At 40.2% G+C, this 24,796-nt stretch overlaps 1 protein-coding gene across 2 annotated transcripts in view; it reads left to right on the top strand.

Annotated features, from left to right (window-relative positions):
• B4GALT6 (beta-1,4-galactosyltransferase 6) overlaps positions 1–24,796 on the top strand; it is a 45,915-nt gene extending 21,119 nt beyond the window's left edge. For both annotated transcript variants that reach the window (XM_034762822.1, XM_034762823.1), the window contains 8 exons: positions 258–374; positions 834–947; positions 12,282–12,406; positions 13,400–13,516; positions 15,051–15,238; positions 18,559–18,681; positions 20,861–20,962; positions 22,936–24,796. In XM_034762822.1, coding sequence (XP_034618713.1) covers positions 258–374; positions 834–947; positions 12,282–12,406; positions 13,400–13,516; positions 15,051–15,238; positions 18,559–18,681; positions 20,861–20,962; positions 22,936–23,083 — 1,034 coding nt within the window. In that variant the 3' untranslated portion in view covers positions 23,084–24,796. The remainder of the gene's footprint in view (positions 1–257; positions 375–833; positions 948–12,281; positions 12,407–13,399; positions 13,517–15,050; positions 15,239–18,558; positions 18,682–20,860; positions 20,963–22,935) is intronic.

Raw genomic sequence — 24,796 nt, 5'->3', positions numbered from 1 at the left:
TTTTTACCCTTTCAGTTAGGTCTAGAAATATGAATTAATGTTTTTCCTCTTGTCTGTATCTTGATTTTTACCCTAAATATTTTTAGGTTTTACTCTGTGTATCCTACTCTTGGTCTAATAGGTTTTTGAGGGCTAACCTTGAACTCCAAGATTGTTCAGTATTGATTTGATGACATTATACATTGGTAAATACTAAAATAAAATGAAATACTATTGAATTACGTTTAACATGAAATAGTCACTTTTGTGTTTAACAGCAAACACCTATCTCTTTATGGTGCAAGCTCGAGGCATAATGTTGAGAGAAAATGTGAAAACAATAGGACATCTGATCAGATTGTACACTAATAAAAATGCTACTCTGAATGGCACAGGTAAGAATATTTCCTATTTAATTATTTTAAAAAAGTTGTCTTTCTTCATGACAATGACATAGCTTGTTTATACATAGGTTTACAAAAACTAGCTCTAAGCACCCTTCATTTCTCCCCTCCCCCCATACTCTCCCAACTTTGAGGAGTAATAGGGAAGGGAAGAGTGGTTACTCTTTACAAAGTCACCTGTGAAACTGAAGTTAAGTTTTCTTTAAGAAATAGGTTTATCAAGAGCTGGGGTAAATAGATCAGAATTCATGAGGATCAACTTGATAATGGTTTAGAGAATGTTTTTATATTCACTGTCGGAACTTGCAGCAAACATAAAGTTTATGCAGTGATGTCAGGATAAGATGCAAAACAGTCCCCCCCCCCCCCCCCAGCATAGTGATATATTGATGAGAAGCCATTGGGAAACTTTTCATTTTTACAAGAATAAACTGTTTTTTTTTCTTTAAGATTATCCTGAAGGCAACAATTCCAGTGACGACCTTGCTCAAACAACAATGTATCTTCCAGAAAACTTCACATATTCTCCTTACCAGGCTTGTCCAGAAAAGCTGCCTTACATGAGTAAGTTTATAATCTCACCTTAATTTATATCCTTATCTATTGCATCTGGTTCTGTTAAACCAGAATGCAAACTGTTAACCAGAATTCTTGAATAAAACTCACTTTAACATATATAATAATGCTTAGCAGAATTTGGCCCAATATTCTGACTAATACCTAATGTTTTGATATACATTTTCTTCTGTGTATTGTGTTCTGGCATTTGTTCCACAATTAAGACAGTATTCAACACCTACAGTTAGAGTGCATCTTTTGTTATATACCACTTTCTTGAATTAGAGGCTTTGGGGAATTGTTACCTAGAATTTTTGGAGGTGAGAGTATTTTTGGTGGAAAATTGAATGAGACAAAAACAAGTTGCCTACATTTTCATCAGTTAATCAGAATTGCACCAATATTTGAGAAGCTGCATAAGGTAGCAAAGTGAGTGCTTCAGAAGGTAAAAAAGTCCTAAATCCTGTTATAACTGAGCAGGCAACGGTTTCATAAAATGTGAAAAAAACATGAAAATAATTCGTATGAAAAGTTGAGAAGATTAAGGTTTCAAAGTGAAGTACTTAAAAATTAAAAAGCAACAAAAATTGCTCATACAACCTTATTTCTTTTCTCATGTGTATATACACTCAAAAACTCCTTTTAGCATTAGATTAAAATCTTAGCTTAAATTCTGTTTTTATTTAGCTGGAATAAATGGGCCAAAGGTGTTAACCTAATCCAGTCACTGTCCAACATTAAATAGTGTTAAACAAGGTTTGGGGTTTGGTATACAGAGACTTCAGCCTGCTTAGTACGATGGCAAACATACCATTAAAAATCCTTTTAACCTTTATTTAAAGATAAAGAAAAAACAGTTAACGCATTTTAAATGTAAAGTTTTAAATAAGGTTTTCATTTTAACAGCACGCTTTGTTCCCTTTCCCTTTAGCTAGAGAGAATTTTTAAAAGGAAACCTCCCCTTTTTTTGACGGTCTCTGTTTTACAAAAGATTGTAATAACTGTCCCTTTAGGGGAAAAAAGAAGACATTAGTTGAGATGGGCTATAGTTGTGGTTGTTAGTGTGTTGATCCCATTTCATCCCAGGTCGTGCTTGGGTTTCTGCTGGAGTGGTAGAAGTGGCAGTGTTATCTGGGTCCCTATCACTGGCCCAGTCTGGTGAGGACATTTCTCAGGATTATGATTAGGGCAAAGAAAGTCTCCGGTCCCAGGAGATGATGAGGGTGGCAGCCCTGGTGGTGAATTTTGTTCCAGTAGCCTCTGTCCGGTCTTCTGAATTTCCTCCTGAAGTTTCTTTCTTTCAGGACCCACAAAGGGAATGGTGGATGGAATAGCCCATACCCTCATTATTTTGTCCACCAAAAATGCCTGATGTCTGACACACCAATTCTGGTTAATTAATTTCTGGTTCCATGTTTTCTGTTTTTTACCAAGCATGAATTCAGTATCCTCTTTGAGTTATATCAACATGGCCTTTTAGTTTGGTCTAATTTAGTCTCTTTGTCGTGTACTCTTGCATTGCTGTTAACTTTCATTATTGAAAGCAGTTTGACTAAACAACAAATGTTAGAAAGTTTAACATTTTTATGAACTTTCATTATCTCTAGCCTCTGTTTGCCGGCTACAGGGGATGGATCACTTGATTACATGTTCATTCCCTCTGAAGCAGTTGGCGTTGGCCACTATTGGAAGAAAGGATACTGTGCTAGATGGACCATTGATCTGACCCACTATGGTCATTCTTATGCTTTTACAATTGAATTTACAACTAGAGTAAATTTATAGGTCCAATTATCACAACATTTCTCTAAAAACTTTGACACAGGAAAGGGCTAGTGTGTGACCATGATATGATTGTACACTAGTTACATATTAATTTAGAAAAATGTTTTAATTACCTCTTATGATTCAATATTATCAAAATTTTATTGTTGATTATGTACCATATGTATCTTATGACTTTAAAAACAATCTTTGTATTTGTGGATAATCTAAGCACTATACCCAGACTTACAGACACTCTTTTCTCAACTTATGTATTAAATAATTTTTTTTAACATTAGCGTTAATAAAAATTTTAAATCTGTAAAAACAGAAATTCCAAGCTAACTTTCAGAAATCTCTCAACTTGTCTTCGAGGCTAAAAATGTATTTTTTAACCCTCCTGCTAAAAAGTCAGTCTCAAGAGCTGTGCTATAACATAATTACCCATTAGTATATTAAATTCTCTCAAATCCATATTACACGTAATGGTATCTTGACAGTCTGAGATTTCTGGGTAGTTAACTATTTTTAAAAATAGATTGGATATAAAAGGACTAATCAATGCAAGTAGATAGGACATATTTGGCAAGTCAATAGTTAAAAATACAGAAACTGCTTCTGACTGAAAAATGAGATGAGTTGAAAAAAAGTTATATCTATTGTTAATTGATTGAATTAATGTTTTAATTTTACCTTACTGCACCAATATTACAAATTAATCTTAATTGAAATTACTACTTTATGACTTCAGGAATTTAGCTAAATGACAAGTAGGTATGGGACTGTACTGATAACATTAATTTAAAACTGAACTGCCTAAAAAAAATGATAAACTTTGTAAATGTACAGGATGTATTTGATTTAAAACAAATTTAAATCATCTCTCTAAACTACTCAACGTAAATGAGACATTCTTATGCCCATCTTCATCTTTTTGCCTCACTAAATCTTTCTTGAAGCAGGCAGTGAAGACTACTGTGCCTGGAATCAAGTGCACTTTGACAGAGTTTCATCTTAGCTAGGTCAGTTGCCTTTCTTTACCTATCTGAAGTTAACCTGGGGACCCTGATCCTGGAAGAGATACTGTCTGGTCATATTTTGCCCCAAACTTGCGCTCTTAAAATACACATAGGGATTTTGCAGATATCAGCTGGTGACCTCTAGAACCACTGGTTGAGAACTGCTGTATTAGAGCATAACTTGAAACAGAATATCTTTCTAAAACAACAAGGAGTCTAGTGGCACCTTAAAGACTAACAGATTTATTTGGGCATAAGCTTTCGTGAGTAAAAACCTCACTTCTTCGGATGCATCCGAAGAAGTGAGGTTTTTACTCACGAAAGCTTATGCCCAAATAAATCTGTTAGTCTTTAAGGTGCCACTAGACTCCTTGTTGTTTTAGAAAGATATTCTGTTTCAAGTTATGCTCTAATACAGCAGTTCTCAACCAGTGGTTCTAGAGGTCACCAGCTGATATCTGCAAAATCCCTATGTGTATTTTAAGAGCGCAAGTTTGGGGCAAAATATGACCAGACAGTATCTCTTCCAGGATCAGGGTCCCCAGGTTAACTTCAGATAGGTAAAGAAAGGCAACTGACCTAGCTAAGATGAAACTCTGTCAAAGTGCACTTGATTCCAGGCACAGTAGTCTTCACTGCCTGCTTCAAGAAAGATTTAGTGAGGCAAAAAGATGAAGATGGGCATAAGAATGTCTCATTTACGTTGAGNTGCCCAAATAAATCTGTTAGTCTTTAAGGTGCCACCAGACTCCTTGTTGTTTTTGTAGATACAGACTAACACGGCTACCCCCTGATACTTGACAGAATATCTTTCTGCAGCTCAGTGTTGTCCACAATTCTGAGACATCTGGGCTGCTCCTCTCCACGCTGCAGCTCACAAAGGCAATCCATAGTTGCTGTGCTACGTGTGCTAGCCACACCCTTCTGCTCTTGCTTGCTGCCAGTTTCTCTGCCTTCACGGCATTGGTCAGTTGGCAGTTTTAGCTGCTTCTGCCTTCTTTTGTTGTTTCCTCTTCTGTTTTTGGGCAGTAGCAGGCAGGATCTTCTACCTAATCCTTTTTCCTCCTGCCTGGGTTGAATTTCAGCATCTTGGTCCTGGTCTACACTACTTGTTTACGTCGAATTTAGCAGCGTTAGATCGATTTTAACCCTGCACCCATCCACACGACGAAGCCATTTTTGTCGACTTAAAGGGCTCTTAAAATTGATTTCTGTATTCCTCCCTGACAAGGGGATTAGCACTGAAATCGACCCTGCTGGGTCGAATTTGGGGTAGTGTGGACGCAATTTGACGGTATTCACCTCCGGGAGCTATCCCAGAGTGCTCCATAGTGACCGCTCTGGACAGCACTCTCAATTCAGATGCACTGGCCAGGTAGACCGGAAAAGCCCCGTAAACTTTTGAATTTCATTTCCTGTTTGGCCAGCGTGGCGACCTCAGAGGTGACCGTGCAGATCTCATCAGCACAGGTGACCATGGAATCCCAAAATCGCAAAAGAGCTCCAGCATGGACCGAACGGGAGGTACTGGATCTGATCGCTGTATGGGGTGATGAATCCGTGCTATCAGAACTCCGTTCCAAAAGACAAAATGCCAAAACACTAGAAAAAATCTCCAAGGGCATGAAGGACACAGGCTATAACAGGGATCCGCAGCAGTGCGGTGTGAAACTTAAGGAGCTCAGGCAAGCCTACCAAAGAACCAGAGAGGCAAATGGCTGGTCCGGGTCAGAGCCCCAGACATGCCGCTTCTATGATGAGCTGCATGCCATTCTAGGGGGTGCCCCTACAACTACCCCAGCCCTATGCGTGGACTCCGTCATTGGATTCTCACGCAATAGGGATGCGGATTTTGGGGATGAGGAAGATGATAGCACATAGCAAGCAAGCGGAGAAACCGTTTTCCCCGAAAGCCAGGAACTGTTTATCACCCGGGATCTAGTACCCTCCCAACCCACCGAAGGTGGGCTCCCGGACCTTAGAAGGTGGAGAAGGGACCTCTGGTGAGTGTACCTTTGTAAATATAATACATGGTTTAAAAGCAATCGTGTTTAGTGATTAATTTTCCCTGAAGACTTGGGATACGTTCGCGGCCAGTACAGCTACTGGAAAAGTCTGTTAACGTGTATGGAGATGGAGCGTAAATCCTCCAGGAACATCTCAATGAAGCTCTCCTGGATGTACTCCCAAAGCCTTTGCAAAAGGTTTCTGGGGAGGGCAGCCTTGTTCTGTCCTCCATGGTAGGACACTTTACCACGCCAGGCCAGTAACACGTAGTCTGGAATCATTGCATAACAAAGCATGGCAGCGCATGGTCCCGGTGTTTGCTGGCATTCAAGCAACATCCATTCTTTCTCTCTCTGTGTTATCCTCAGGAGAGTGATATTATTCAGGGTAACCTGGTTGAAATAGGGGAATTTTATTAAGGGGACATTCAGAGGTGGCCATTCCTGCTGGGCTGTTTGCCTGTGGCTGAACAGAAATCATCCCCGCTGTTAGCCACGCGGTGGGGGGAGGGGTGAAGCGATCATCCCAGAGAATTGGGTGTGTGTGGGGTTTAGTTGGGTTTGTGCTGCTCGTTAACCCGAAAACGCAGCCCCTCCTTTTAAAGGCCAACCCATTTTAAATGGGAGCTTGGTATGTGAAATGAGGGCACTGCTGTTTGAAACCATTCCCACATGTTATGAAGGTTAAAGAAGCCAAAAGACTGTGGCTTACCATGACTGCCTGCAAGCTGAATTCTGTTGCCTGCTGGCCCTGCGTGTGTGATCTCTCACACCAAACCAGCAGACCCTCAATATAAGAGGCAAAATGTGACCTTGTAAAGAAAGCACACGTGCTATGTAATGTTAACAGCTTGGTTCACTGTGAAAGAGTCTACCCATTGTTCTCTAAAATGTCTTTTTAAAGACTACACTCCCTTTTTTTTTTCCCCTCCCGCAGCTGCAAATGGTTTCAACACTCCCAGTATCATCTCCGTCCCAGAGGTTAGCGAAGATTTGAAGGCGAAAAAAACGCACTCGCGATTAAATGTTCTCTGAGCTCATGGAGTCCTCCCTTACTGTGAAAGAGCCCAGCAGAACGTGTGGAGGCAGACAATGTCAGAGTGTAGGAAAGCACAAAATGAAGGTGAGGACAGATGGCGGGAGCAAGAGAAGAGGTGGCGTCAGCATAATGAGAGGAGGCAGGAAGCAATGCCTAGGCTACTGGAAGATCAAACTGATATGCTCCGGCGTATGGTTGAGGTGCAGGAAAGAGAGCAGGAGCACAGACCGCCGCTGCAGCCCTTGTGTAACCAACCGCCCTCCTCCCCAGGTTCCACAGCCTCCTCACCCAGATGCCCAAGAACGCAGTGAGGGGGCCTCCGGGCACCCAACCACTCCACCCCAGAGGACTGCCCAAGCAACAGAAAGCTGGCATTCAATAAATAAGTTTTGAAGTACAGTGTGGCCTTGTCCTTCCCTCCTCCCCTCCTATACCACCCCACCCGGTGCTTTCCTCCTCCCCCATCTCTCCCGGGCTACCTTTGCAGTTATCCCCCCCATTTGTGTGATGAGTTAATAAAGAATGCATGAATTTGAAACAACAATGACTTTATTGCCTCTGCAAGTGGTGATCAAAGGGGGGTGGGGAGGGCGGTTGGCTTATGGGGAAGTAGAGTGAACCAAGGGGGCGGGTTTGCATCAAGGAGAAACACGCACAACTCCACTAAACTTAAAGAAGGAAATGACCTGCAGTCACTCCCATTTATGTCCAGGCACCCCCAACTGACCTCACCAAGGTCAGCCAGGAGCAACCAGGAGACAGCAGCAGACGGTGCAATACGGCTGCTAACCGTCTTTGCTAACTTGCAAAGGCAAGGAACTGCTGCTGTGTAGCAATGCAGTACTGAGTCTGTCAGCAACCGTCTTTGCTAACTTGCAAAGGCAAGGAACTGCTGCTGTGTAGCAATGCAGTACCGAGTCTGTCAGCAGCACCTAGGAGACGTATGGTGACAGTGAGCTGAGCAGGCTCCATGCTTGCCGTGGTATGTCGTCTGCACAGGTAACCCATGAAAAAAGGCGAGAAACGATTTTTTGCTGTTGCTTTCACGGAGGGAGGGAGGGGGGTCTGACGACATTGTTTTTGCCCCATCAGGCATTGGGAGCTCAACCCAGAATTCTAATGGGTGGTGGAGACTGCAGGAACTGTGGGATAGCTACCACACTGCAACGCTCCAAAAGTCAACGCTAGCCTCGTTACTGTGGACGCACTCCACCGACTTAATGTGCTTAGTGGGGACATACACAATCGACTGTATCAAATTGATTTCTAAAAAATCGACTTCTATTAAATCGACCTAATTTCGTTGTATAGACATACCCTTGGTGACTAAACTGCAGCAGCAGTTCCACCCTGCCAGGTTCTCTGCCTCCCCTCCCTCCCTGGCATGGCAGAACAGCTAAGGAAGCGCCAGTTCAAGTCCAAAAATCACTCTATTTGCAAAGCAGCCTTCACAGACTCAGCAGACAGTGAGGTGTGCCCTGCCTACGCCCAGGCAACCAATCTTAGCTCTATTAGGGCACAGGGATCCGAGCTTGACATGATTACAGGGTCCACTACCTGCCCGAGTAGCCGCAACTCTGACATGGGAAAACTGAATCTGGAGCCACAGAACCGAGCAGGGAGAGGCTTGAAGGATGAGGACCCCCCCCCCCATCCAGCTGCCCAGGGTACTCCTGAAACTGACGAGAATAGCCTTGTAGGCTTCATCCCCTCTCCCTACACCAATTCTTAAAATGACTCCCTGGGGAAAGAAGCAGGTCTAATAAACAGCCCTTTTCACTCCCAATTTGAGCCTTCTCTAGGGGCTGGGACCCTGCAGGGGAGGAATGAGACAGAGAGCTCTATAGAGGTCTTCAGATGTTCTGGAAGGCACACTATAAAAGACTCATCAGAGCCACAACAGAGGTCATTGACCTGCAAGGCAGGCTACAAGGGCAGAGAAACCAAAAAAGGGAAGACAAACAGGAGGCCCATGCCTTCTGACTCTTCCTCTTTATTCTCCCCCTCCTCCTCCACAGTAGAACAACTATGGGGGTCTGAATATGAGCAGGGGAGACACAAAAAATATTCTTACCCTCTAAAAAGTTTGTGTCCACCATACAGATACAGCCTGAACAAGTTCCTGAGAGCAAGCCTGAAAGCAAATTCCTGCCCTCAGAATCCTCTTCTGAGGCAGCTATTCCTCTGCACTCCTCCTTTGAGGATGTGGTCATAGAGGAGTGGGAACAAGCCTGACAAAGGCAAACATATCAGTAAAAATGACCTCCAGTTCTACAGATTGCAGGAGCCAAAAAACTCCATTGCTGAGGTCCCAAAGGTAAATGCTGTTATTGAAACCCTAGTAAGGGGATGGTTATCCCCTCAAGGAAAATTCTACCCTAAGGATCACAGAAAGGAAAGTGGAGGACACACTCAAAAAAGACTTTGAGACCTCTTTGGCTACCTGAAAGACCATCTCTGACAGCAACATGCTTTGCTAAAGCATCTCTCTTCTGGCTGGAGGATCTCATGGATCTAAGGAACAGAGATCACCCTGATTCGAGCCCTACTCTTTTTTTAAAAAAAAATCTCCTTAGCAACAGCATTTGTAGCACTTCATAGTTCAGTGAATGTATCAAGCTTGTCAGCCAGAACCATGGCAAGATAGCTCAGCAGATGGGTGCCAGGTGTGGTTCTGCCTTGAAAAATGAAATTCCCATTCTAAACAGGTTCCATGCTTAGGAAAGTTTATAGTCCCCATCCTGTTTGAGGAAAAGCTGGAGCAACAAGATATCCACCTATGTCCCTTCCTCGACCACATCCCTTCCCAAGCCAAAGTGCACAAAGCCACAGCTCTGAGTCTGGACTTTCTGAAAGTTAATGACTTCATCATCAACTTCAAAAATTGCTCCCTGATTCCTTCAACCAGCATCTCTCACCGGGGAGTAGATACAGAAACCCTGATAGCAAAAATCTGTCACCTGAAAGATTCCAGAAGATCCAGGATCTTAACAGTTTTTTGCGAACTGTAGATGTCCTACTATAGCATGGCGTCTTCAGCTTCTGGGCTTTCTGGTATCATGAATAGGAATTTGGGCAAGATCGCACATCTGGTGCCTTTAAACCTTCCTCCTGAGAACATGCAACCACTTGCTGGAACACATGAAAGACCAAGTGCAAGTTTAAATCCAGATGCTAAGCTCCCTAGAGTGGTGGACTTTCCATGTTCATATCTGCAAAGGCCTGCCTATATGTCTTCAAGAGCCTCTTGTCCTTACTACCAATGCTATACTGGAGGGCTGGAGTGTTCATCTGGGTTTTCAAACCACCCAGGGAACCTCAAGCCTGGAGAAAAAAGATACAGCATGAACTTTCTAGAACTCAGAGCAGCAAGCTAGAAATGTGAGTTTTAGATCTTCCTGGAAAGAAATCACGTATGGTTTAGTCAGACAACACAACTACAGTCACATGCATAAACAACAAAGAAGGGGCAAGAAGCCCAAAGCTATACATAGAAGCAATGGAAATAATGAAATGGGCAGAGCAATCTCTTCTGTCCCTCAGAGCAATCCACATAAAAGGAGAACTGACCCAGAAGGCAGATTGTCTCAGCAGGCATAAATTCAACAATCTGGAGTGATGCCTGTATGAGGAGCTCTTTGGACTGACCTCGAGGATGTTCAGTCTTCCTTCAGCCTTTGTTTGTGAGCTGCAGAAACACAAAGAGGCTGAGGTACTACACCATGGAGACAGGTCCCGAATCTCTGAGAATGGAAGCCCTTTTGCACAAATAGCCAGAGGGCCTACTTTATGCATGACCACCTTTTCCCCTCCTGGGGAAAGTGATTCAGAAAATAAACAGGGAGCAGGTGAAAGTCATGTTGATAACTCCCTATTGACCAAGGAGACATGGTTTTCCAACCTGATAGGACCTGATACTGGAATCTCCACTATAATTATCTTCTCCGAAGGGAGACTGTTTATCTCCCAAGGCCCATTTCTCAATTCAGATCCAGTCTGGCTTTAGCTGATAGCCTGGCTAATGAAAGGGAAGCCTTAACAATCCTAGATGTATCTTCCAAAGTTATCAAGACCTTGCTAGCATCCAGGAGAGCCTTAACTCTAAACGCATACCTTTCCATCTTGTCCAGGTTCAGTGAGTGGTGCCAAGACAAACAGTATGGACCCCAGAAATCTAGGGATTCCAGCCATTTTGGTCTTATTCAGAAAGGTGAAGATAAGGGCCTTCAGTCCAGCACCACAGTATGTCAAATTTAGGTTTCTGTTTTGAGCTGCGTCCTTTTCATGGGGTCTGTGGGATCCTTGGCAGAGAACCCCTAGATCTCCAGATTCCTCAGGGTTGTCAGGCTAGCCGGCCAACGTTCAGACCAATTTTCCCAAAATGGGATCTACCACTGGTTTTGAAGGTTTAACAGATCATTCCTTCGAGTACCTTACTTCAGAGGCTGCCTTCTTCCTGTCGATAAAAACCGGTTTTTCTGGTCATTATCACCCCAGCTAGACAGGTATCAGAGCTGGCAGTGTTATCAATGTAAGAATCTTACTGTGTGTTTCATAATGACAGGGTGGTGCTGAGAACTCTTAAGGCCTTTTCTTCCTGGGAAAAGTCATCCTTCATTCTGTCTGAAGCGGCAACATCTGACAGAGAAATGACACAACTTAGATGTTGTGAAACAACACAGCTTCATCAGATTGTTTTACATTTTGTTTCTGGGTCTTAGTCTGCTACTGTTCCTTAATTTGTCTCACTTCCTTCCAATCTTTCTCCCTCCTTTGAGTGGGCTGCTTACTACTTTTCATCAGTTATGGTGATCCAGACTAGAGGTTTATGAATGTATGGAGGGATTAGGCAAATTCAGTTTACTGTAAATGTCGTCTTGTAACAGGGAAGAGTCTATATATTTTCCCCCACGATAGCATATACTTTTATGTTTGTAATAATTTAGGTTTAAAACTTCAAAAGTTTAGAGAATGGAGATGTATATTTCTCCATTTCTATGTAAGGGGAGCTGTGAAGGTACCCGGAATTTCAGTATCCGATTAGTGCCTCTGTGTGTGGTAGTGTGGGCACAGTTAACTAACTACTGTGACTTCTAGAGAAGGTGATTCTTTATTATGAGAAGACACACTTATGGTAAGTTTACTTTGCCTACTAAATGTCTTGTTGCAAAATTTGGGTAAAATGTCTGATTAGAAGTTTTAGCTGTATTTTAACTATTGTAGATTGTTATATAAAAACAAAATTATAGAATTCTTTTACAGGCTTTTGCAGAGGAATAGCTTTTTTTTAATTTCTTTGGAAAAAACTAAACTCCATTCCTATATACACTAAATATTCTGGAAGAAATGAGTCAGAACTAGGACTCTTTTTATCAATGGGTACTGTAATCAAAATAACCATTTATTGGATTACTTCTATACAGTGTCTCTGGTGGAGCAAATTAAAAACACGTTAGACTTATACATTTTAATTAAAATGAATAAATATTTTTCATATTTCTTACTACATTAGGAGGCCTTATCAGCATCAACATGAGTGAAATTAGTTTTGATGAAATTCAGGAAGTATTTTCAAAGGATTTAGACATTGAGCCAGGTGGTCATTGGAAACCAAAAGATTGTAAACCAAGATGGAAGGTGAGACAAAGTTCCTTACTGACCTCCTTTCCACTAATTGTTTTCCTGCTTATTGAGAATATTTGAAAACTTCAAGCATCCATTCTTAGAAATTTAAATCTTTGTGCTGGTCATTTGATCCAAGAAGGGTAGTTTAAATATTGTCATGAACCTTCACAAAATTTCAGTACTTGAAAACATATCTGCAGAGAAGTTAAGGACATTTTTGGTATTTTTGTAGGAATTTAATATATAACGGGGAGACCAAACTTATTGGCCTTCTGAGCTGCGTACGACAATCTTCAGAAGTTCGGGAGCCAGGGCACACCTGCCAGGGTCCGGGGCTTAGTGCTTCAGCCCTGCTCCTGCTGAAGCCCTGAGCCCCAGCAAGTGTGCTCCGCAGGGCTGAAGCCCCAAGACCCCTCTTCCCACTGGGCAAAGCCCCTACCACACCACCCTGCTGCAAGGCAGAGGTCTCGAGCTCCCCCTAGTCTGGTAGTGGAGAATGGGGGGATGCATGGGGGGTCCGTGAGCTGCACTTTAATGGTAAAAGAGCCGCATGTGGCTCGTGAGCCAGTTTGGCCACCCCGATATATAAACATGAATTCATTATTTCAGTGTTCCCATCGTGAATATACACAGATTAGAACATTTCTCATGAGAACAATGAATGTAGTCAAAAAGGTATTGCCTTAATCAGTGGTGACTCTTCCAAGTATGTTCAGTCCTTTGGTTCAATAAATTGCTTACAATAAACTGTGATTGGACATCAGCATTACCCCTTAAAGTCACTTGTAGACTCATTCACTAGAAAAATGCATCATAGTTTTGTATGTAAAAAGTACTGCCTTGTTTAGCTGCTTTCTAGAGGAGCACAAAAAGTTGTAAGAGTTCACCAATTCAACATTAAGGCTAAAACACTGAAAAATCTATAATAGATTTAATTTAACACATTATGATTTTAAAATACTCATATCATCTTAACATTACTTTCTAATCTGATTTATTTTGCAGGTGGCAATCCTCATTCCTTTTCGCAATCGCCATGAACATCTTCCGATTTTTTTCCGGCACCTCATACCTATGTTACAGAAGCAACGGTTGGAATTTGCCTTTTATGTTGTTGAACAGGTGAGTCTTTAATTAGAATAGTATATCAAAATTAGCTCCTTGGAACTTCCTCACAGATTGGGGTCTGATGTTGCTATTGAATATTCTGTGAATCAGGAAATCTCAACTTCTGAAACTAAACATTTAAGCAGTTACCTTCTAAACCATTAAATAAAATACAAACAAAAAACCCTCAACTCTTTTTTTTCTCAGATTTATTGGTGATCAGTGACATCTTATTTCTCTTAAAATATAGAGCAGTATTTTTATAGCTGTTAACATTAACCTCATTGAATCTATTGTATACAAAGTTAAGGCGTGTAGTGCAAAACCATTATCTTTGCAGTTATAAAAATTGATATTTGCAAAGGAATTTGAGGGCAGGGACTAATAAAGGGCTGCACAGATTTACACCTCTAGATTGCATATTCTTATCTAACTCAAATCTATAGTTACCAAAAGTAGTTATCATTTGAAAGTTGTCCATTTGGCTGTCATTAAATGAATTGGTGGACTCTAATTCTTACTGAATATGTGATCACATTACAAATGTTACCAGCTAGTACCCTGAAAGGTAGTCTCATCATAAATGCATAAACCTCAATTGGTTTGGAGAATGACTGACCCCGGAAGATTCTATCCCTTCAAAACAGGGTTATGGCACATTGGTGGGGCAGTTTGTGAGGAATTTGCTCTGCTGTTGGCAGTATTATATTAATAGCTGATCTATACATTAATTACATGATTTAGGTTTCCAGGACAGTGAATTCTGCATTTTTCACATAGATACATACATACATTCAGTCTTTAATGGAAAAAGAATAAGGGAGAGTGAGGAAATGGGTGTTCTTAAAAAGATCTAATTACGTGATAATTTTCTGATACTAAAAAGTCTTGTAAACTAATTTTTTCCATCTTCAGGGAGCTGCTCCTCAAATTCCATTTTTTATTTAGAAGGATTAAATAATGTTGAAAATTTAAAAAGGTTTTTAATAAAATTATCTAAAGATTTTATCAGGCTGTGGACATATGTCCTATCGCAAAGTTAACTTACTGTAAACATGTAGCAAAGTATTTCATACTAGTTGAAATTCATAAATACTGTGTGCTTTGTTTTAACAAGATACATTTTTGAGTGGTTAAACATTGTTCGCAATTTTGGTATTGCATTAGTGATTTGGTATTGCGTTTATACTTCGGCATAAAACTTAACTGCAACTTGTACTTGAAGATAAGTATCAGTGCTCCTTATAGTATTGGTGCTTATGATTGATTTGGTGCAATGTTTCTTAATGTAAACTAAATAGAAGTTTTAAGTTCTTGCTCTTCAAGGGCAGGAATTCTAGAGGGAGGATTTTTCTTTAATTGCACAAAATGGAGTTGGTGAAATACTGCTATTCTTGCTGCTGCTGTGATTAAATGAAAGCATAACAAGCCTCGGTATCAACACACCCTTTTCTTTCTAATACGAGGGGGGCTGGTAAATTTCCTGTATATCAAAGTAATGTCTACTTGCTCTTGCCTTATTCGGTTTCTCCTTTGTTTCCGCATAAAGAGTGGTACGCAACCTTTTAATCGTGCAATGCTCTTTAACGTTGGCTTCAAAGAGGCTATGAAGGATGTTGCCTGGGACTGTGTAATTTTTCATGATGTAGATCATTTACCTGAAAATGACCGAAATTATTATGGATGTGGAGAGATGCCACGTCATTTTGCAGCAAAGCTGGACAAATACATGTACATGTAAGTACTACAGTTCACCTTTCCTGTCTTAAAAGATGCAGAAATGTCTTTTGAATGTGCACATAAAAAAACCTTAGCCGTAGTTAACATTCAGCCTACAAAAATGTAAGATTTTAACCAACAGATATGCCATTTTCTTACTCTAAATGTTGTACAAGCTATTAACTGACAGTATCATAAAAGGAAAGAACAGAAGAGAAAGTTTAGTTTTTGTATTTGAGAAGCTACTAGTATAGACACCACCTCCTTTAGCACCCTCTTTGTTACTAAATGATTATATAAAATACATGTAGCAATAAAGGCAAGCTGCTCTTGATAATATATTTCTGCTTTGTAGAAAAGCTCGTCTACCTTTGTAGAAATATTCTGAGTGTTGGTTTTACGTTCACTACCCTGATGTAATTACAGCTCTCAAAAGGTCTCTGTTGCTTTCATAAACTTTTAATATTGGCTTCTAAAATAGCTCTGTGTTTTCATCTAACTGTTGTAATAGGGCGTCAGAACTTATTTCCTTCCAATGTGTGCCTTCTTGAGATGTCTCTTACCGTCATTGTAATATCACTATCTTGGAGCAGGACAGGGGTTGGCAACCTCCAGCACGCGTGCCAAAGATGGCATGCGAGACGATTTTTGATGGCACGCTGCTGCCTATCGGGGTCCTGGCCCCACTCAGCCCCCCCGAACCCCTCCACCCACTGATTTCTCTGCGGGAGCAGGAGGCAGAAGCTTGATCATATCGGCAGCCAAGCTCACCCTCCCCCACTTCTTCCCCCAGCGTGGTGCTTTCCTGCTCCTTCCCCTCCCTCTCCCTGCCGCCGATCAGCTGATCGCCCTTGCGAGGGGGAGGGGGAGGCGAGCCAAGCCGCAGTGTGCTCGCTGCTCTGGGGAGGAGGCAGAGAAGAGGTGGGGATGGGACCCTGGGGAAAGGGGTGGGAACAGGGCATATCCCCTCCGGCCCCCTGCCATGAGCACCCCCATGAGCCGAGCACCCCAGCCCTCTGCCCTGACCCCCCCCCCACACACACCCAGCCTTCTGCCCTGACCCCTGAACTCCCACACACACCCAGCCCTCTGCCCTGATCTCTGCACTCCCACACATACCCAGCCCCCTCACCCCATGCCCTGACTCTTGCGCCCCCCACATCCCCATCCCCACCCTGAGCACCAAACGGGTGCTCCTGCACACACACACACACACACACACACACACACACACACACACACACACTCACTCACTCCTACCTGCACCCCCAGTCTGGGGTCCCGGCTGCCGGCCCCTCGCCAGCCAGGGTCCTACAGGCCCCGCTCGGCCAGCTGCTGAACTAGGTGAACGGAACCCCAGGCCGGCCGCGGGCTGAGTGGGCCGGCGGCGTAAGATCAGCATTTTAATTTAATTTTAAATTAAGCTTCTTAAACGTTTTGAAAACCTTGTTTACTTGACATACAACAATAATTTAGTTATATAATATAGACTTACAAAGAGAGACCTTCTAAAAAAACGTTAAAATGTATTACCAGCATGCGAAACCTTAAGTTCAAGTGAATAAGTGAAGACTCAGCACACCACGTCTGAAAGGTTGCCGACCCCTGGAGTAGGAGAAGTAGGAGTACTGGCAATATTGTAGGAAATGTTTCCCACTTCAACTTTGCAATAATGTACTATTTAATAAAGAGGGTCTCCTATTTTAACTTTGTGGATCACTTCTTCAATGAAAGATTTCTCCCCACCTGATAGACTGCTTCCCGTCATGTATTCAGGCAGTATTAAGCTTTAATATAATGTGGATGCTGCAGCTGGATTATGTCCCTTCCCCTGCAGTTTTATATTGGTAATGTTTTTCCTTTACATTATTAATTCTAAATGTCAACTTGTCTGCAACTCTCACTGTTCCAATTGCTCCAGATAACTTTTGTAATTTGTTTCTCCAACTTGTGTGTGTTGCTTGCTGTGTATGGAGTTCAGTTTGTCAAAAAGTCATTGAAAACCCTGAAAACCCTGGACCTGTGCTACAGAAAATGTCATTGTGTTAAGGCTTTTCAGAACATCATGTACATGATAGGTAGAACAATCCAAAATTAATAGAGATTAAGAGTCAGGAGACTGAGTCCATTTTACTTTTTTGTCTGCTTGCTCATTGGTAAGTGGGCTAATAGTTGTCCACTTACTGTCCATTCTTTGCTTCCACATTATCTATAATACAAGTAGGGCTATATTATTTTCTTCATCAAGCAGCTTCCTCTCCCACAGTGTCCCAGAGGCAGCTATGGGTAGAAGGAAGCCTTGTTAGCACAATACCAGTGGAATCCTGGTGCAGAAGTGCCGGGCCTCCTTGCAGATGGTCTTCACCTCCTTAGGAATCCATATTTGGAGGAGCCACTTGGGGAGCAAACCCAGCTATTTTGGTTGGGATTAAATCATCAGACATTTCTGAAAGAGGATCCTTGGAAATGTCCTCCCTCTGTGATAGCTTATAGGAGGTGGGATGATCTATCTAGTCCAGTAACTATAGGAGGCAGCGGCTAAAGGGAACATCCATGCTAATGGTCTTTCACTGTGTATACATTGTTTGGAATCAGGAAATTACAATTCCTAAAATTTAAAGAGTGACGGACAGTAGTAAATTTAGCTACGTAGCTGTAGTGGCTGTACAGGTTGGGCAGCTGCTTATTACTTGTGTAATGGTAGTCAACATGCATTTATTGTCAAGAGAAATATTCTCTTGGTGCAAAAAGGATTAAAATAATCTTGAACGTGTGTAGCTATGCTCTCTAAAAACTGAAACAAGGGAGGAATTTCCATTACTTTTAAAAATACTTCAGAATAGGCTAATATAAGGTGTTAAACTGCTTTATTTTTTATCAGTTTTCCCTGTTTTGTAGAATACATTAATGGACTGGAAATATTACTGACATATCAGAGCATTTACTGCTGACTCAGGTGAAGAGAACTTTTTCAACTCAATAGTGTCAAAATACCACATTTTGAAAGCTTTTTTTACAGTCTCTTCAGCTGAAAAATAGTCTTTTTTCTAAAACCGGCTACCTGAAGCCTGGGTTAAGCTGCTGTTTCATGGGATACTTGCCTGCTGTTTTCTGTTCCGCAAATGAAAGCCCTTATTACAAATATTTAGTTTCCACATTCTTTGCTAATACCAACTTTCATTATAAAAGATCTGTAAAGCATTTTTCCTAATAGGTATATTGAACATCTACACATACACTACATTTTTTTTTCCTGCAAGATATGGAAGCAGTTGTTCAAACAGGATTTTTACTTCTCTGAATTTAATCAATAGAATAAAACTTACTATCATTTTCAGTCTTCCATACAATGAGTTCTTTGGTGGTGTAAGTGGCCTGACAGTGGAACAATTCAAAAAGATCAATGGATTTCCAAATGCTTTCTGGGGATGGGGAGGAGAAGATGACGATCTTTGGAATAGGTGAGTGTTTATAGTACATTATGTAAGACATGAGTTCCTGAACAGTGACGTTCAAATTTTTTCGCTATTAAACTATCTAAGTTAAGAAAAGTTTGCAGAAGCTTATTTGAGTTAGCAGGTGTTTATTGACTCTTTATAGTGTGTTTTTTGTTATATTAAATTAAAATGTGTGTATTCATTATTGCACTGACAGTGTACTTGGTTTGCTTTATAAAGAAAGACAGTCTCTGCCCTGAAAAGCTTAAACTCCAGGGGACAGACTTTCAGAAGTGCCTAAAGTGCCCAACTCCCATTGACTTTCAAAGGAATGTGGGTACCTACTTGTTCTTTCTACCTTTGAATATCTCTCCCTAGGTGGATGTACAATGTGTGCTGGGGAGAGCCAGATGATGACGTTAGCTATTTTTTTAAAAGAACTGTAATTAAATGGAGCACTGCTAATTAGATTTTTTTGAAGTTTTCAGATTTCAAAATCATGTTTCTGATATAGCTCCCCTTAAATAATATGTTCTGAAATTAAAAAAAAAAAAAATACGAGGGGTTTTCTGCTTGGTTTGCTGATGTTTTAAAAGGCTTTTTTGGGTGTGCCTAGTAGTGTAACCTTTGGGTGGGCTAAAATGTATTGCCCCTTTCCTAGTGCTTCAACACAACTCCTATAGAAAAACACATGGAGACCCAGAATTTATTCCTTGAGGATTTTCAGCAAGGTTTGCACAGGGTCAACCTCTCCCACACAATGAAGTCCAAAAAGGAGGAGAAATTAGCTTAATTCTTTAGTATCAACTTTATAAAAATTTATAATGATAAAGAAACAATATCTTAATTTCTACTAAATGACCAGTTTACTTCATAATCCACATGTACTATCTTCATAGTTATACATAAATATATATACAAAAATTAAATCTAAAAGGTTAGCCCTACAGAAAGACAGCGAGATGTACCTGAGAGGTCCAAAAGCTTAAGTTGAATTCACTTGAGTCTCAGTTACAGTCCTGTTTATCAACTCCGTATTGTCTCATGAGTCAAAAGCACTGCAATAATAGGAAAATATACATGATTCTTTCCCTGTTAGCACATTTAAATGAGGAAAGAGTTTGTGAACCATGCCAATTAAGACAATTTGACTAAAATAACATTCAAGGTATACAATTTAAAAATTAAGTTTTCCTTCCAAATTTCTCCTATAACGAACACTGCTGGTTCCCTGTTGGAAAGTTAACACTATCACCCAACCTGCTGCAAAATGCTTCAGAGTTGGGGGAAAACAGCTTGCTTTCTGTTACTATGGCTGAGCGTCTTACAGCTACCTTGACTGCTTGCCCTGACTCGGTGGAGTTTTAGTCCAGCTACAGGAAGCCTATTAGGCATGCCCAAAACTACCATACCAAGTTCCTGGAAGTTCTGGACACGAATGCTGATTGTACATCTGCCTAGCAACAATGACCCAGACACCATTCCTTCCTTCCACCCCCGCCCCCTCGGGTCTCTTAAAGAGATGTCTCCCTGTTAGGCATAACACCAAGCATATTTGGGCTCCTCTCTCCTTTTTCTCTGTGCATGTGCTTTTTTACCCCCCCAGTTTTGCTGCTGCTGTTGCTACTAAAAACCTTCTTACAGTGTGTGGGGAAAAGCTTGCACATAAGTTGCTTCCGCGTCCAAGAGCAGTGTATGAGTGACATCATGCTATCCTATGACACAGAGTTGTAGTTGACCATCAACAGAACAGTGAAATTGACTATATAAAAACACCATTAAATGCTCACCGTAAACAAACTTTTTAAAAATTATTTTTATTAATTTGTTAATTTTTATGATTAAATTATATGCAAATTAACAGCTATGTAGGTCTAAAAGGAACAGTCTTAAGTAACAAAAGCATATCCCATGTTTCTACTCTTGTAACCCTCATCATTTCTATATGCTCCCAGTCTGTCATCTCTTACTTTGCTGTGTGAAGTAGGTTGGAAAGTGCTTGGGACAGGAGCCTGGTTGCTATTTGTCATGTGTATATATAGCACTGTTTGTTTAAATTAAAAACAGTAAACAAAGGTTATAGACGAGTTAGCTTAAGATCCGAACACTAATCTGATTTTTTTTAACTTCTGCTGTAAGTCACTAATTTTTTTTTATAAATTCATTTTTGTTCATACACTTATCTTTAACTATTGTACTGTAGGGTTCATTATGCTGGATACAATGTAACAAGACCAGAGGGAGACCTAGGGAAGTACAAGTCCATTCCTCATCATCACAGAGGTGAAGTCCAATTTTTAGGACGGTAAGAAAAAGGGCAGTGTGTTCAAACATTAAAACCTAAGGAATACCAAAAATTTTATCTGGAGCATATTCTCACACAAACGCACACACAATGATGTAGAACTATTAATAAACTTCTGAGCCTTTTGTAAGGTGCTATACTGGCTTTTATTTTGATACATTCCAGTTTTCAAGGGACATATAAACTTCAAATCTAGTTTATTTAAAATTGCTAAACTCAGGTGAGAGATTTACTGTGGGAGGTCCTGCTGATTTCTGTGGTTTTACAACAACATTTTCCTGTTTGGTTTTGTTTTTAGTTTTTCTCTCTCTCTTCTTCTCCCCCCGGCTCCCACCAGCCCACTGTTAATGTGTGGTACTCACACAACAGGGGATACTGACTACATAAGGGAAACAACAAAGCTGACTTCACAAGTACAGTGAACAAAGAAAGTAAACTGAAAAGAAAATACTCTCCTCTAACCTGTTTGTTATAGCAGTCTGATATCTTTCTTATAATAGCTTAAAAAATTGCTGGCAAAGGCCTGATTAAATTGACAATGTGTCTCAGTAATCAGTAACATGAACTTATTTGTATAGGTGGAAGTACAAGAGATGTGGTTTTTGAACTTCTGGAGAGTATATACATAAAGAGCTTTCCATGGTTTATTATGGAAACGCTAATTATGGCTCCATAGTTAAGGTTGAGTTGAGTTTTTTGCACATAAAACAGTGATTTTTTTCCACCCTCTTGTATATGAAAAATACTGTGTATCCTTACCAACATTTCTGTACTTTCTCTGAGTACTGAATTATTTTTTAGGAGAATGTACCAATATATCTGTTGAATAGTGAGTTAAAATTAATTTAAAATGGGTTCTTTAAGAAATTTAGCGCAGTGTGTCAACTTCTATTATCCCTAATAATCTGAACAATGAAATAACACTCTATTCAAATATTCCATATTATTAAAAATCATTGACATTTTGTGCATAAGGAACACTTCAAGATACTAGGTTGTAATTAAACTAGGCTAATGATTAATATATACGATTATAGACCATAGATAAATCTAAGTAAACAGCCCATGTCACTATTAGTTGGGGCTCTTGTGGCATTAAAAAATCCAAGCAATCACTCTCTCTCTGACTCAGTAAAATGAACAGAATCATAACATGAAAATTAGTTTTAGTGTCATGAGAGAAACTGAACCCATGTATCAGGAGTTGTCTTTGGTCAGCTAGTTGGCACTTGCTGTCACTGCTCCTTTGAAGTTATGTAGTGGCTGTATGCTAGTTAGAGCATCAGTGTTTAAAAGGCTCCCCGTGGCACTACTGGCTTGGCCATGCTTCATAGTGAGGCAGCACTGCCTTGGGAGCTGAGGCAGGAATACAGAGGGGTCACTAAGGGTATGTCTACACTGCAATTAAAAACCTGCGACTGAGTCAAGCCAGCTGATACAGGCTTACGGTGCTCAGGCTGGAGGGCTGTTGAATTGCAGTTTAAACACCTACGATTGGGCTCTAGGACTCCATAAGATGGGAGGGTCCCAGAGCTCAGGCTGCAGCCTAAGCCTGAAAGTCTACATCCCTATTTAACAGCCCCACAGCCTGAGCCCTGCAAGCCCAACTCGGCTGGCATGGGCTAGCTCCAGGTGTCTAGTTGCAATATAGACATTCCTAATTTGGGACCACAAACACTAATATGCATTAATCACAATCATTTGTTGGCTGTGTAGTTAATCTCAGTGTAGTTTTTCTAGGAATATGAACAGTACTTGAATGTCCACCTAATTTATAAAACTGCAAAAAATCATGCATTTAAAGCTGATGATTGTAATTAGTATAAACAAAGTGCTCCCAGAGTGAGTTTTTGTAAAATAGGGGTTTCAAAATAAATGATGACCCGTCTTTAATTACAATAACACAGTTGATACCAATTTAGCATGTTTCTTTACAAACCTTTTTCCTTGTTCCTTCTCCCCTTACCCTACAGGTATAAACTCCTGAGGTATTCCAGAGAGCGTCAGTATATTGATGGGTTGAACAATTTAATATATACTCCTAAAATACTCATCAGTAGATTTTATAAAAATATAACTGTAAACCTCATACCAGAGCTAGCTCCTGTTAAAGACTATTGATGGAAGTGGAGTGGCAAGCTACACGCCTGGAGTTCAAACTTGTAACACTGGAAAATACAAATTAAAGACATATGAAAAGACCTTAAATTAGGTCTTTTTGACTATTTGATGAAAGATGTTTGGGAAGAGAAGAAAAATGACTGCATGTGTTACCATGCATTCTATTATGAAAAGAAATGCCAGCAGCTACTACTCAATGTTTACAGCATGGACTACTATATTCAAGCCTTGTTTCACCATATTCTCTATCTTAAGCCACTCAACTATATATACTGCAGAAAACAGATCTGTAGCTTGTTTGGAAGCCAAGAGAGAGGCCTTTTCTCCCAGGAAATTTTTATAGTTAAAAACCGTAACTTAAATGAATGCTTTTTGTTTCCTTTTTAAAATGTGTTTTGTAAATATGTGATGTAAATTAATGTGCTCAAATAGCTTTTTAAATATGGTAAATTATGCTTCAGTATGTATTTAGGTATATTACTGTTTTCATTCTGTATTCAGTAGCATGAAAGAACAAATGTAAATATTTGTGTTTAAACAAAGTTTATACCTTATATGAAATGATGGAACTATCAATAATTGATGGCCAGCTATGACTGTAAACTGTTATACAAGTTTTGAGCTTTAGGCCTGCTGCATATCTGTATAGAAGAATTAATTTAACATGTAAGCTTGATAGGAAGAAAGCTTTTAATTTTACTTATTACTAGTAAAATCCTATGATTCCCTGCTTGCCATCTAAATCATAGTTTATGCATATTGCATGTGCATTTTAGAAAAATCTTAAGGTTGTTGCATATCATGATATACAGGAACTCTTACTTTAATTGTCTGCACATGTGCCACAAGTGTCAATGTCAGGGATTTTATGCCTAAAACAGTGTGTTCAAGTCTGTGTATTGTAGTTTGGTAGTATCTTCTTTTTTATTCCTAGTAAACAGCACTTTCATTCCTCAAGAATCAGAAGAGCCAAAAATGTATCTTCATTGGAAGACAAATGTTAAAGTTAATTTTTTAAAGAATTGATAGTAAAATATATTCCTAACCTTTGTAGGGTGGGATTTTTAAAAGCACACTGTGGGCCTAACTGCTCCATTGATTATGATAGGATCAATGGAACCAGAATTAAGCCAGTGCTGAGTGCTTTTGAAAATCTCCCCCATAATATATTAATCAGCATAGATATTAAGGGCCTAATCCTTTGAAGTGCTGAGCACTTCCTGTAAAGTGCTAAGCACCCTCAACTTCATGACTTACAGTGAAATTGAGGGTACTCAGGACTGATCAGGATAGATCCCAGATAATTGTCTATTTTTGTGGAATTAAATGCATGAATATCTAGCCTCTATGTTTTTGTTCATCATAAATCTTAATTTTCCTTTTGCTCTGCCTGTATTGTTATGCTATCTAATAGCATCCCATTCAGAAACACTATCTTTGCCTAATATTTTTATATATCCATAGGTAATATGATGTAAGGAGGTAGTCTGAAACACTTTTATTTTCTCTGTTAATACAACACAAATCAGTTAAATGTTGACCAAGATGATCTATGAGATTATTTTGTGACTGTCACAATCATTCAGTGATTTAGGAACCAAAGACTTTCTTCTGCTCCCCTGAAGAATAAAAAACAGTATATTGATAAATTATTTATTATATAGTGTTCCTGCAAGAGTGCTGACAAGAAATACCAATCTAATCTCACTGCCC

The sequence above is a fragment of the Trachemys scripta genome, chromosome 2 (assembly GCF_013100865.1).
Source record: "Trachemys scripta elegans isolate TJP31775 chromosome 2, CAS_Tse_1.0, whole genome shotgun sequence".
In the NCBI taxonomy this organism is placed as follows: domain Eukaryota; kingdom Metazoa; phylum Chordata; order Testudines; family Emydidae; genus Trachemys; species Trachemys scripta.
This window is presented reverse-complemented; position numbering and strand designations above follow the sequence as displayed.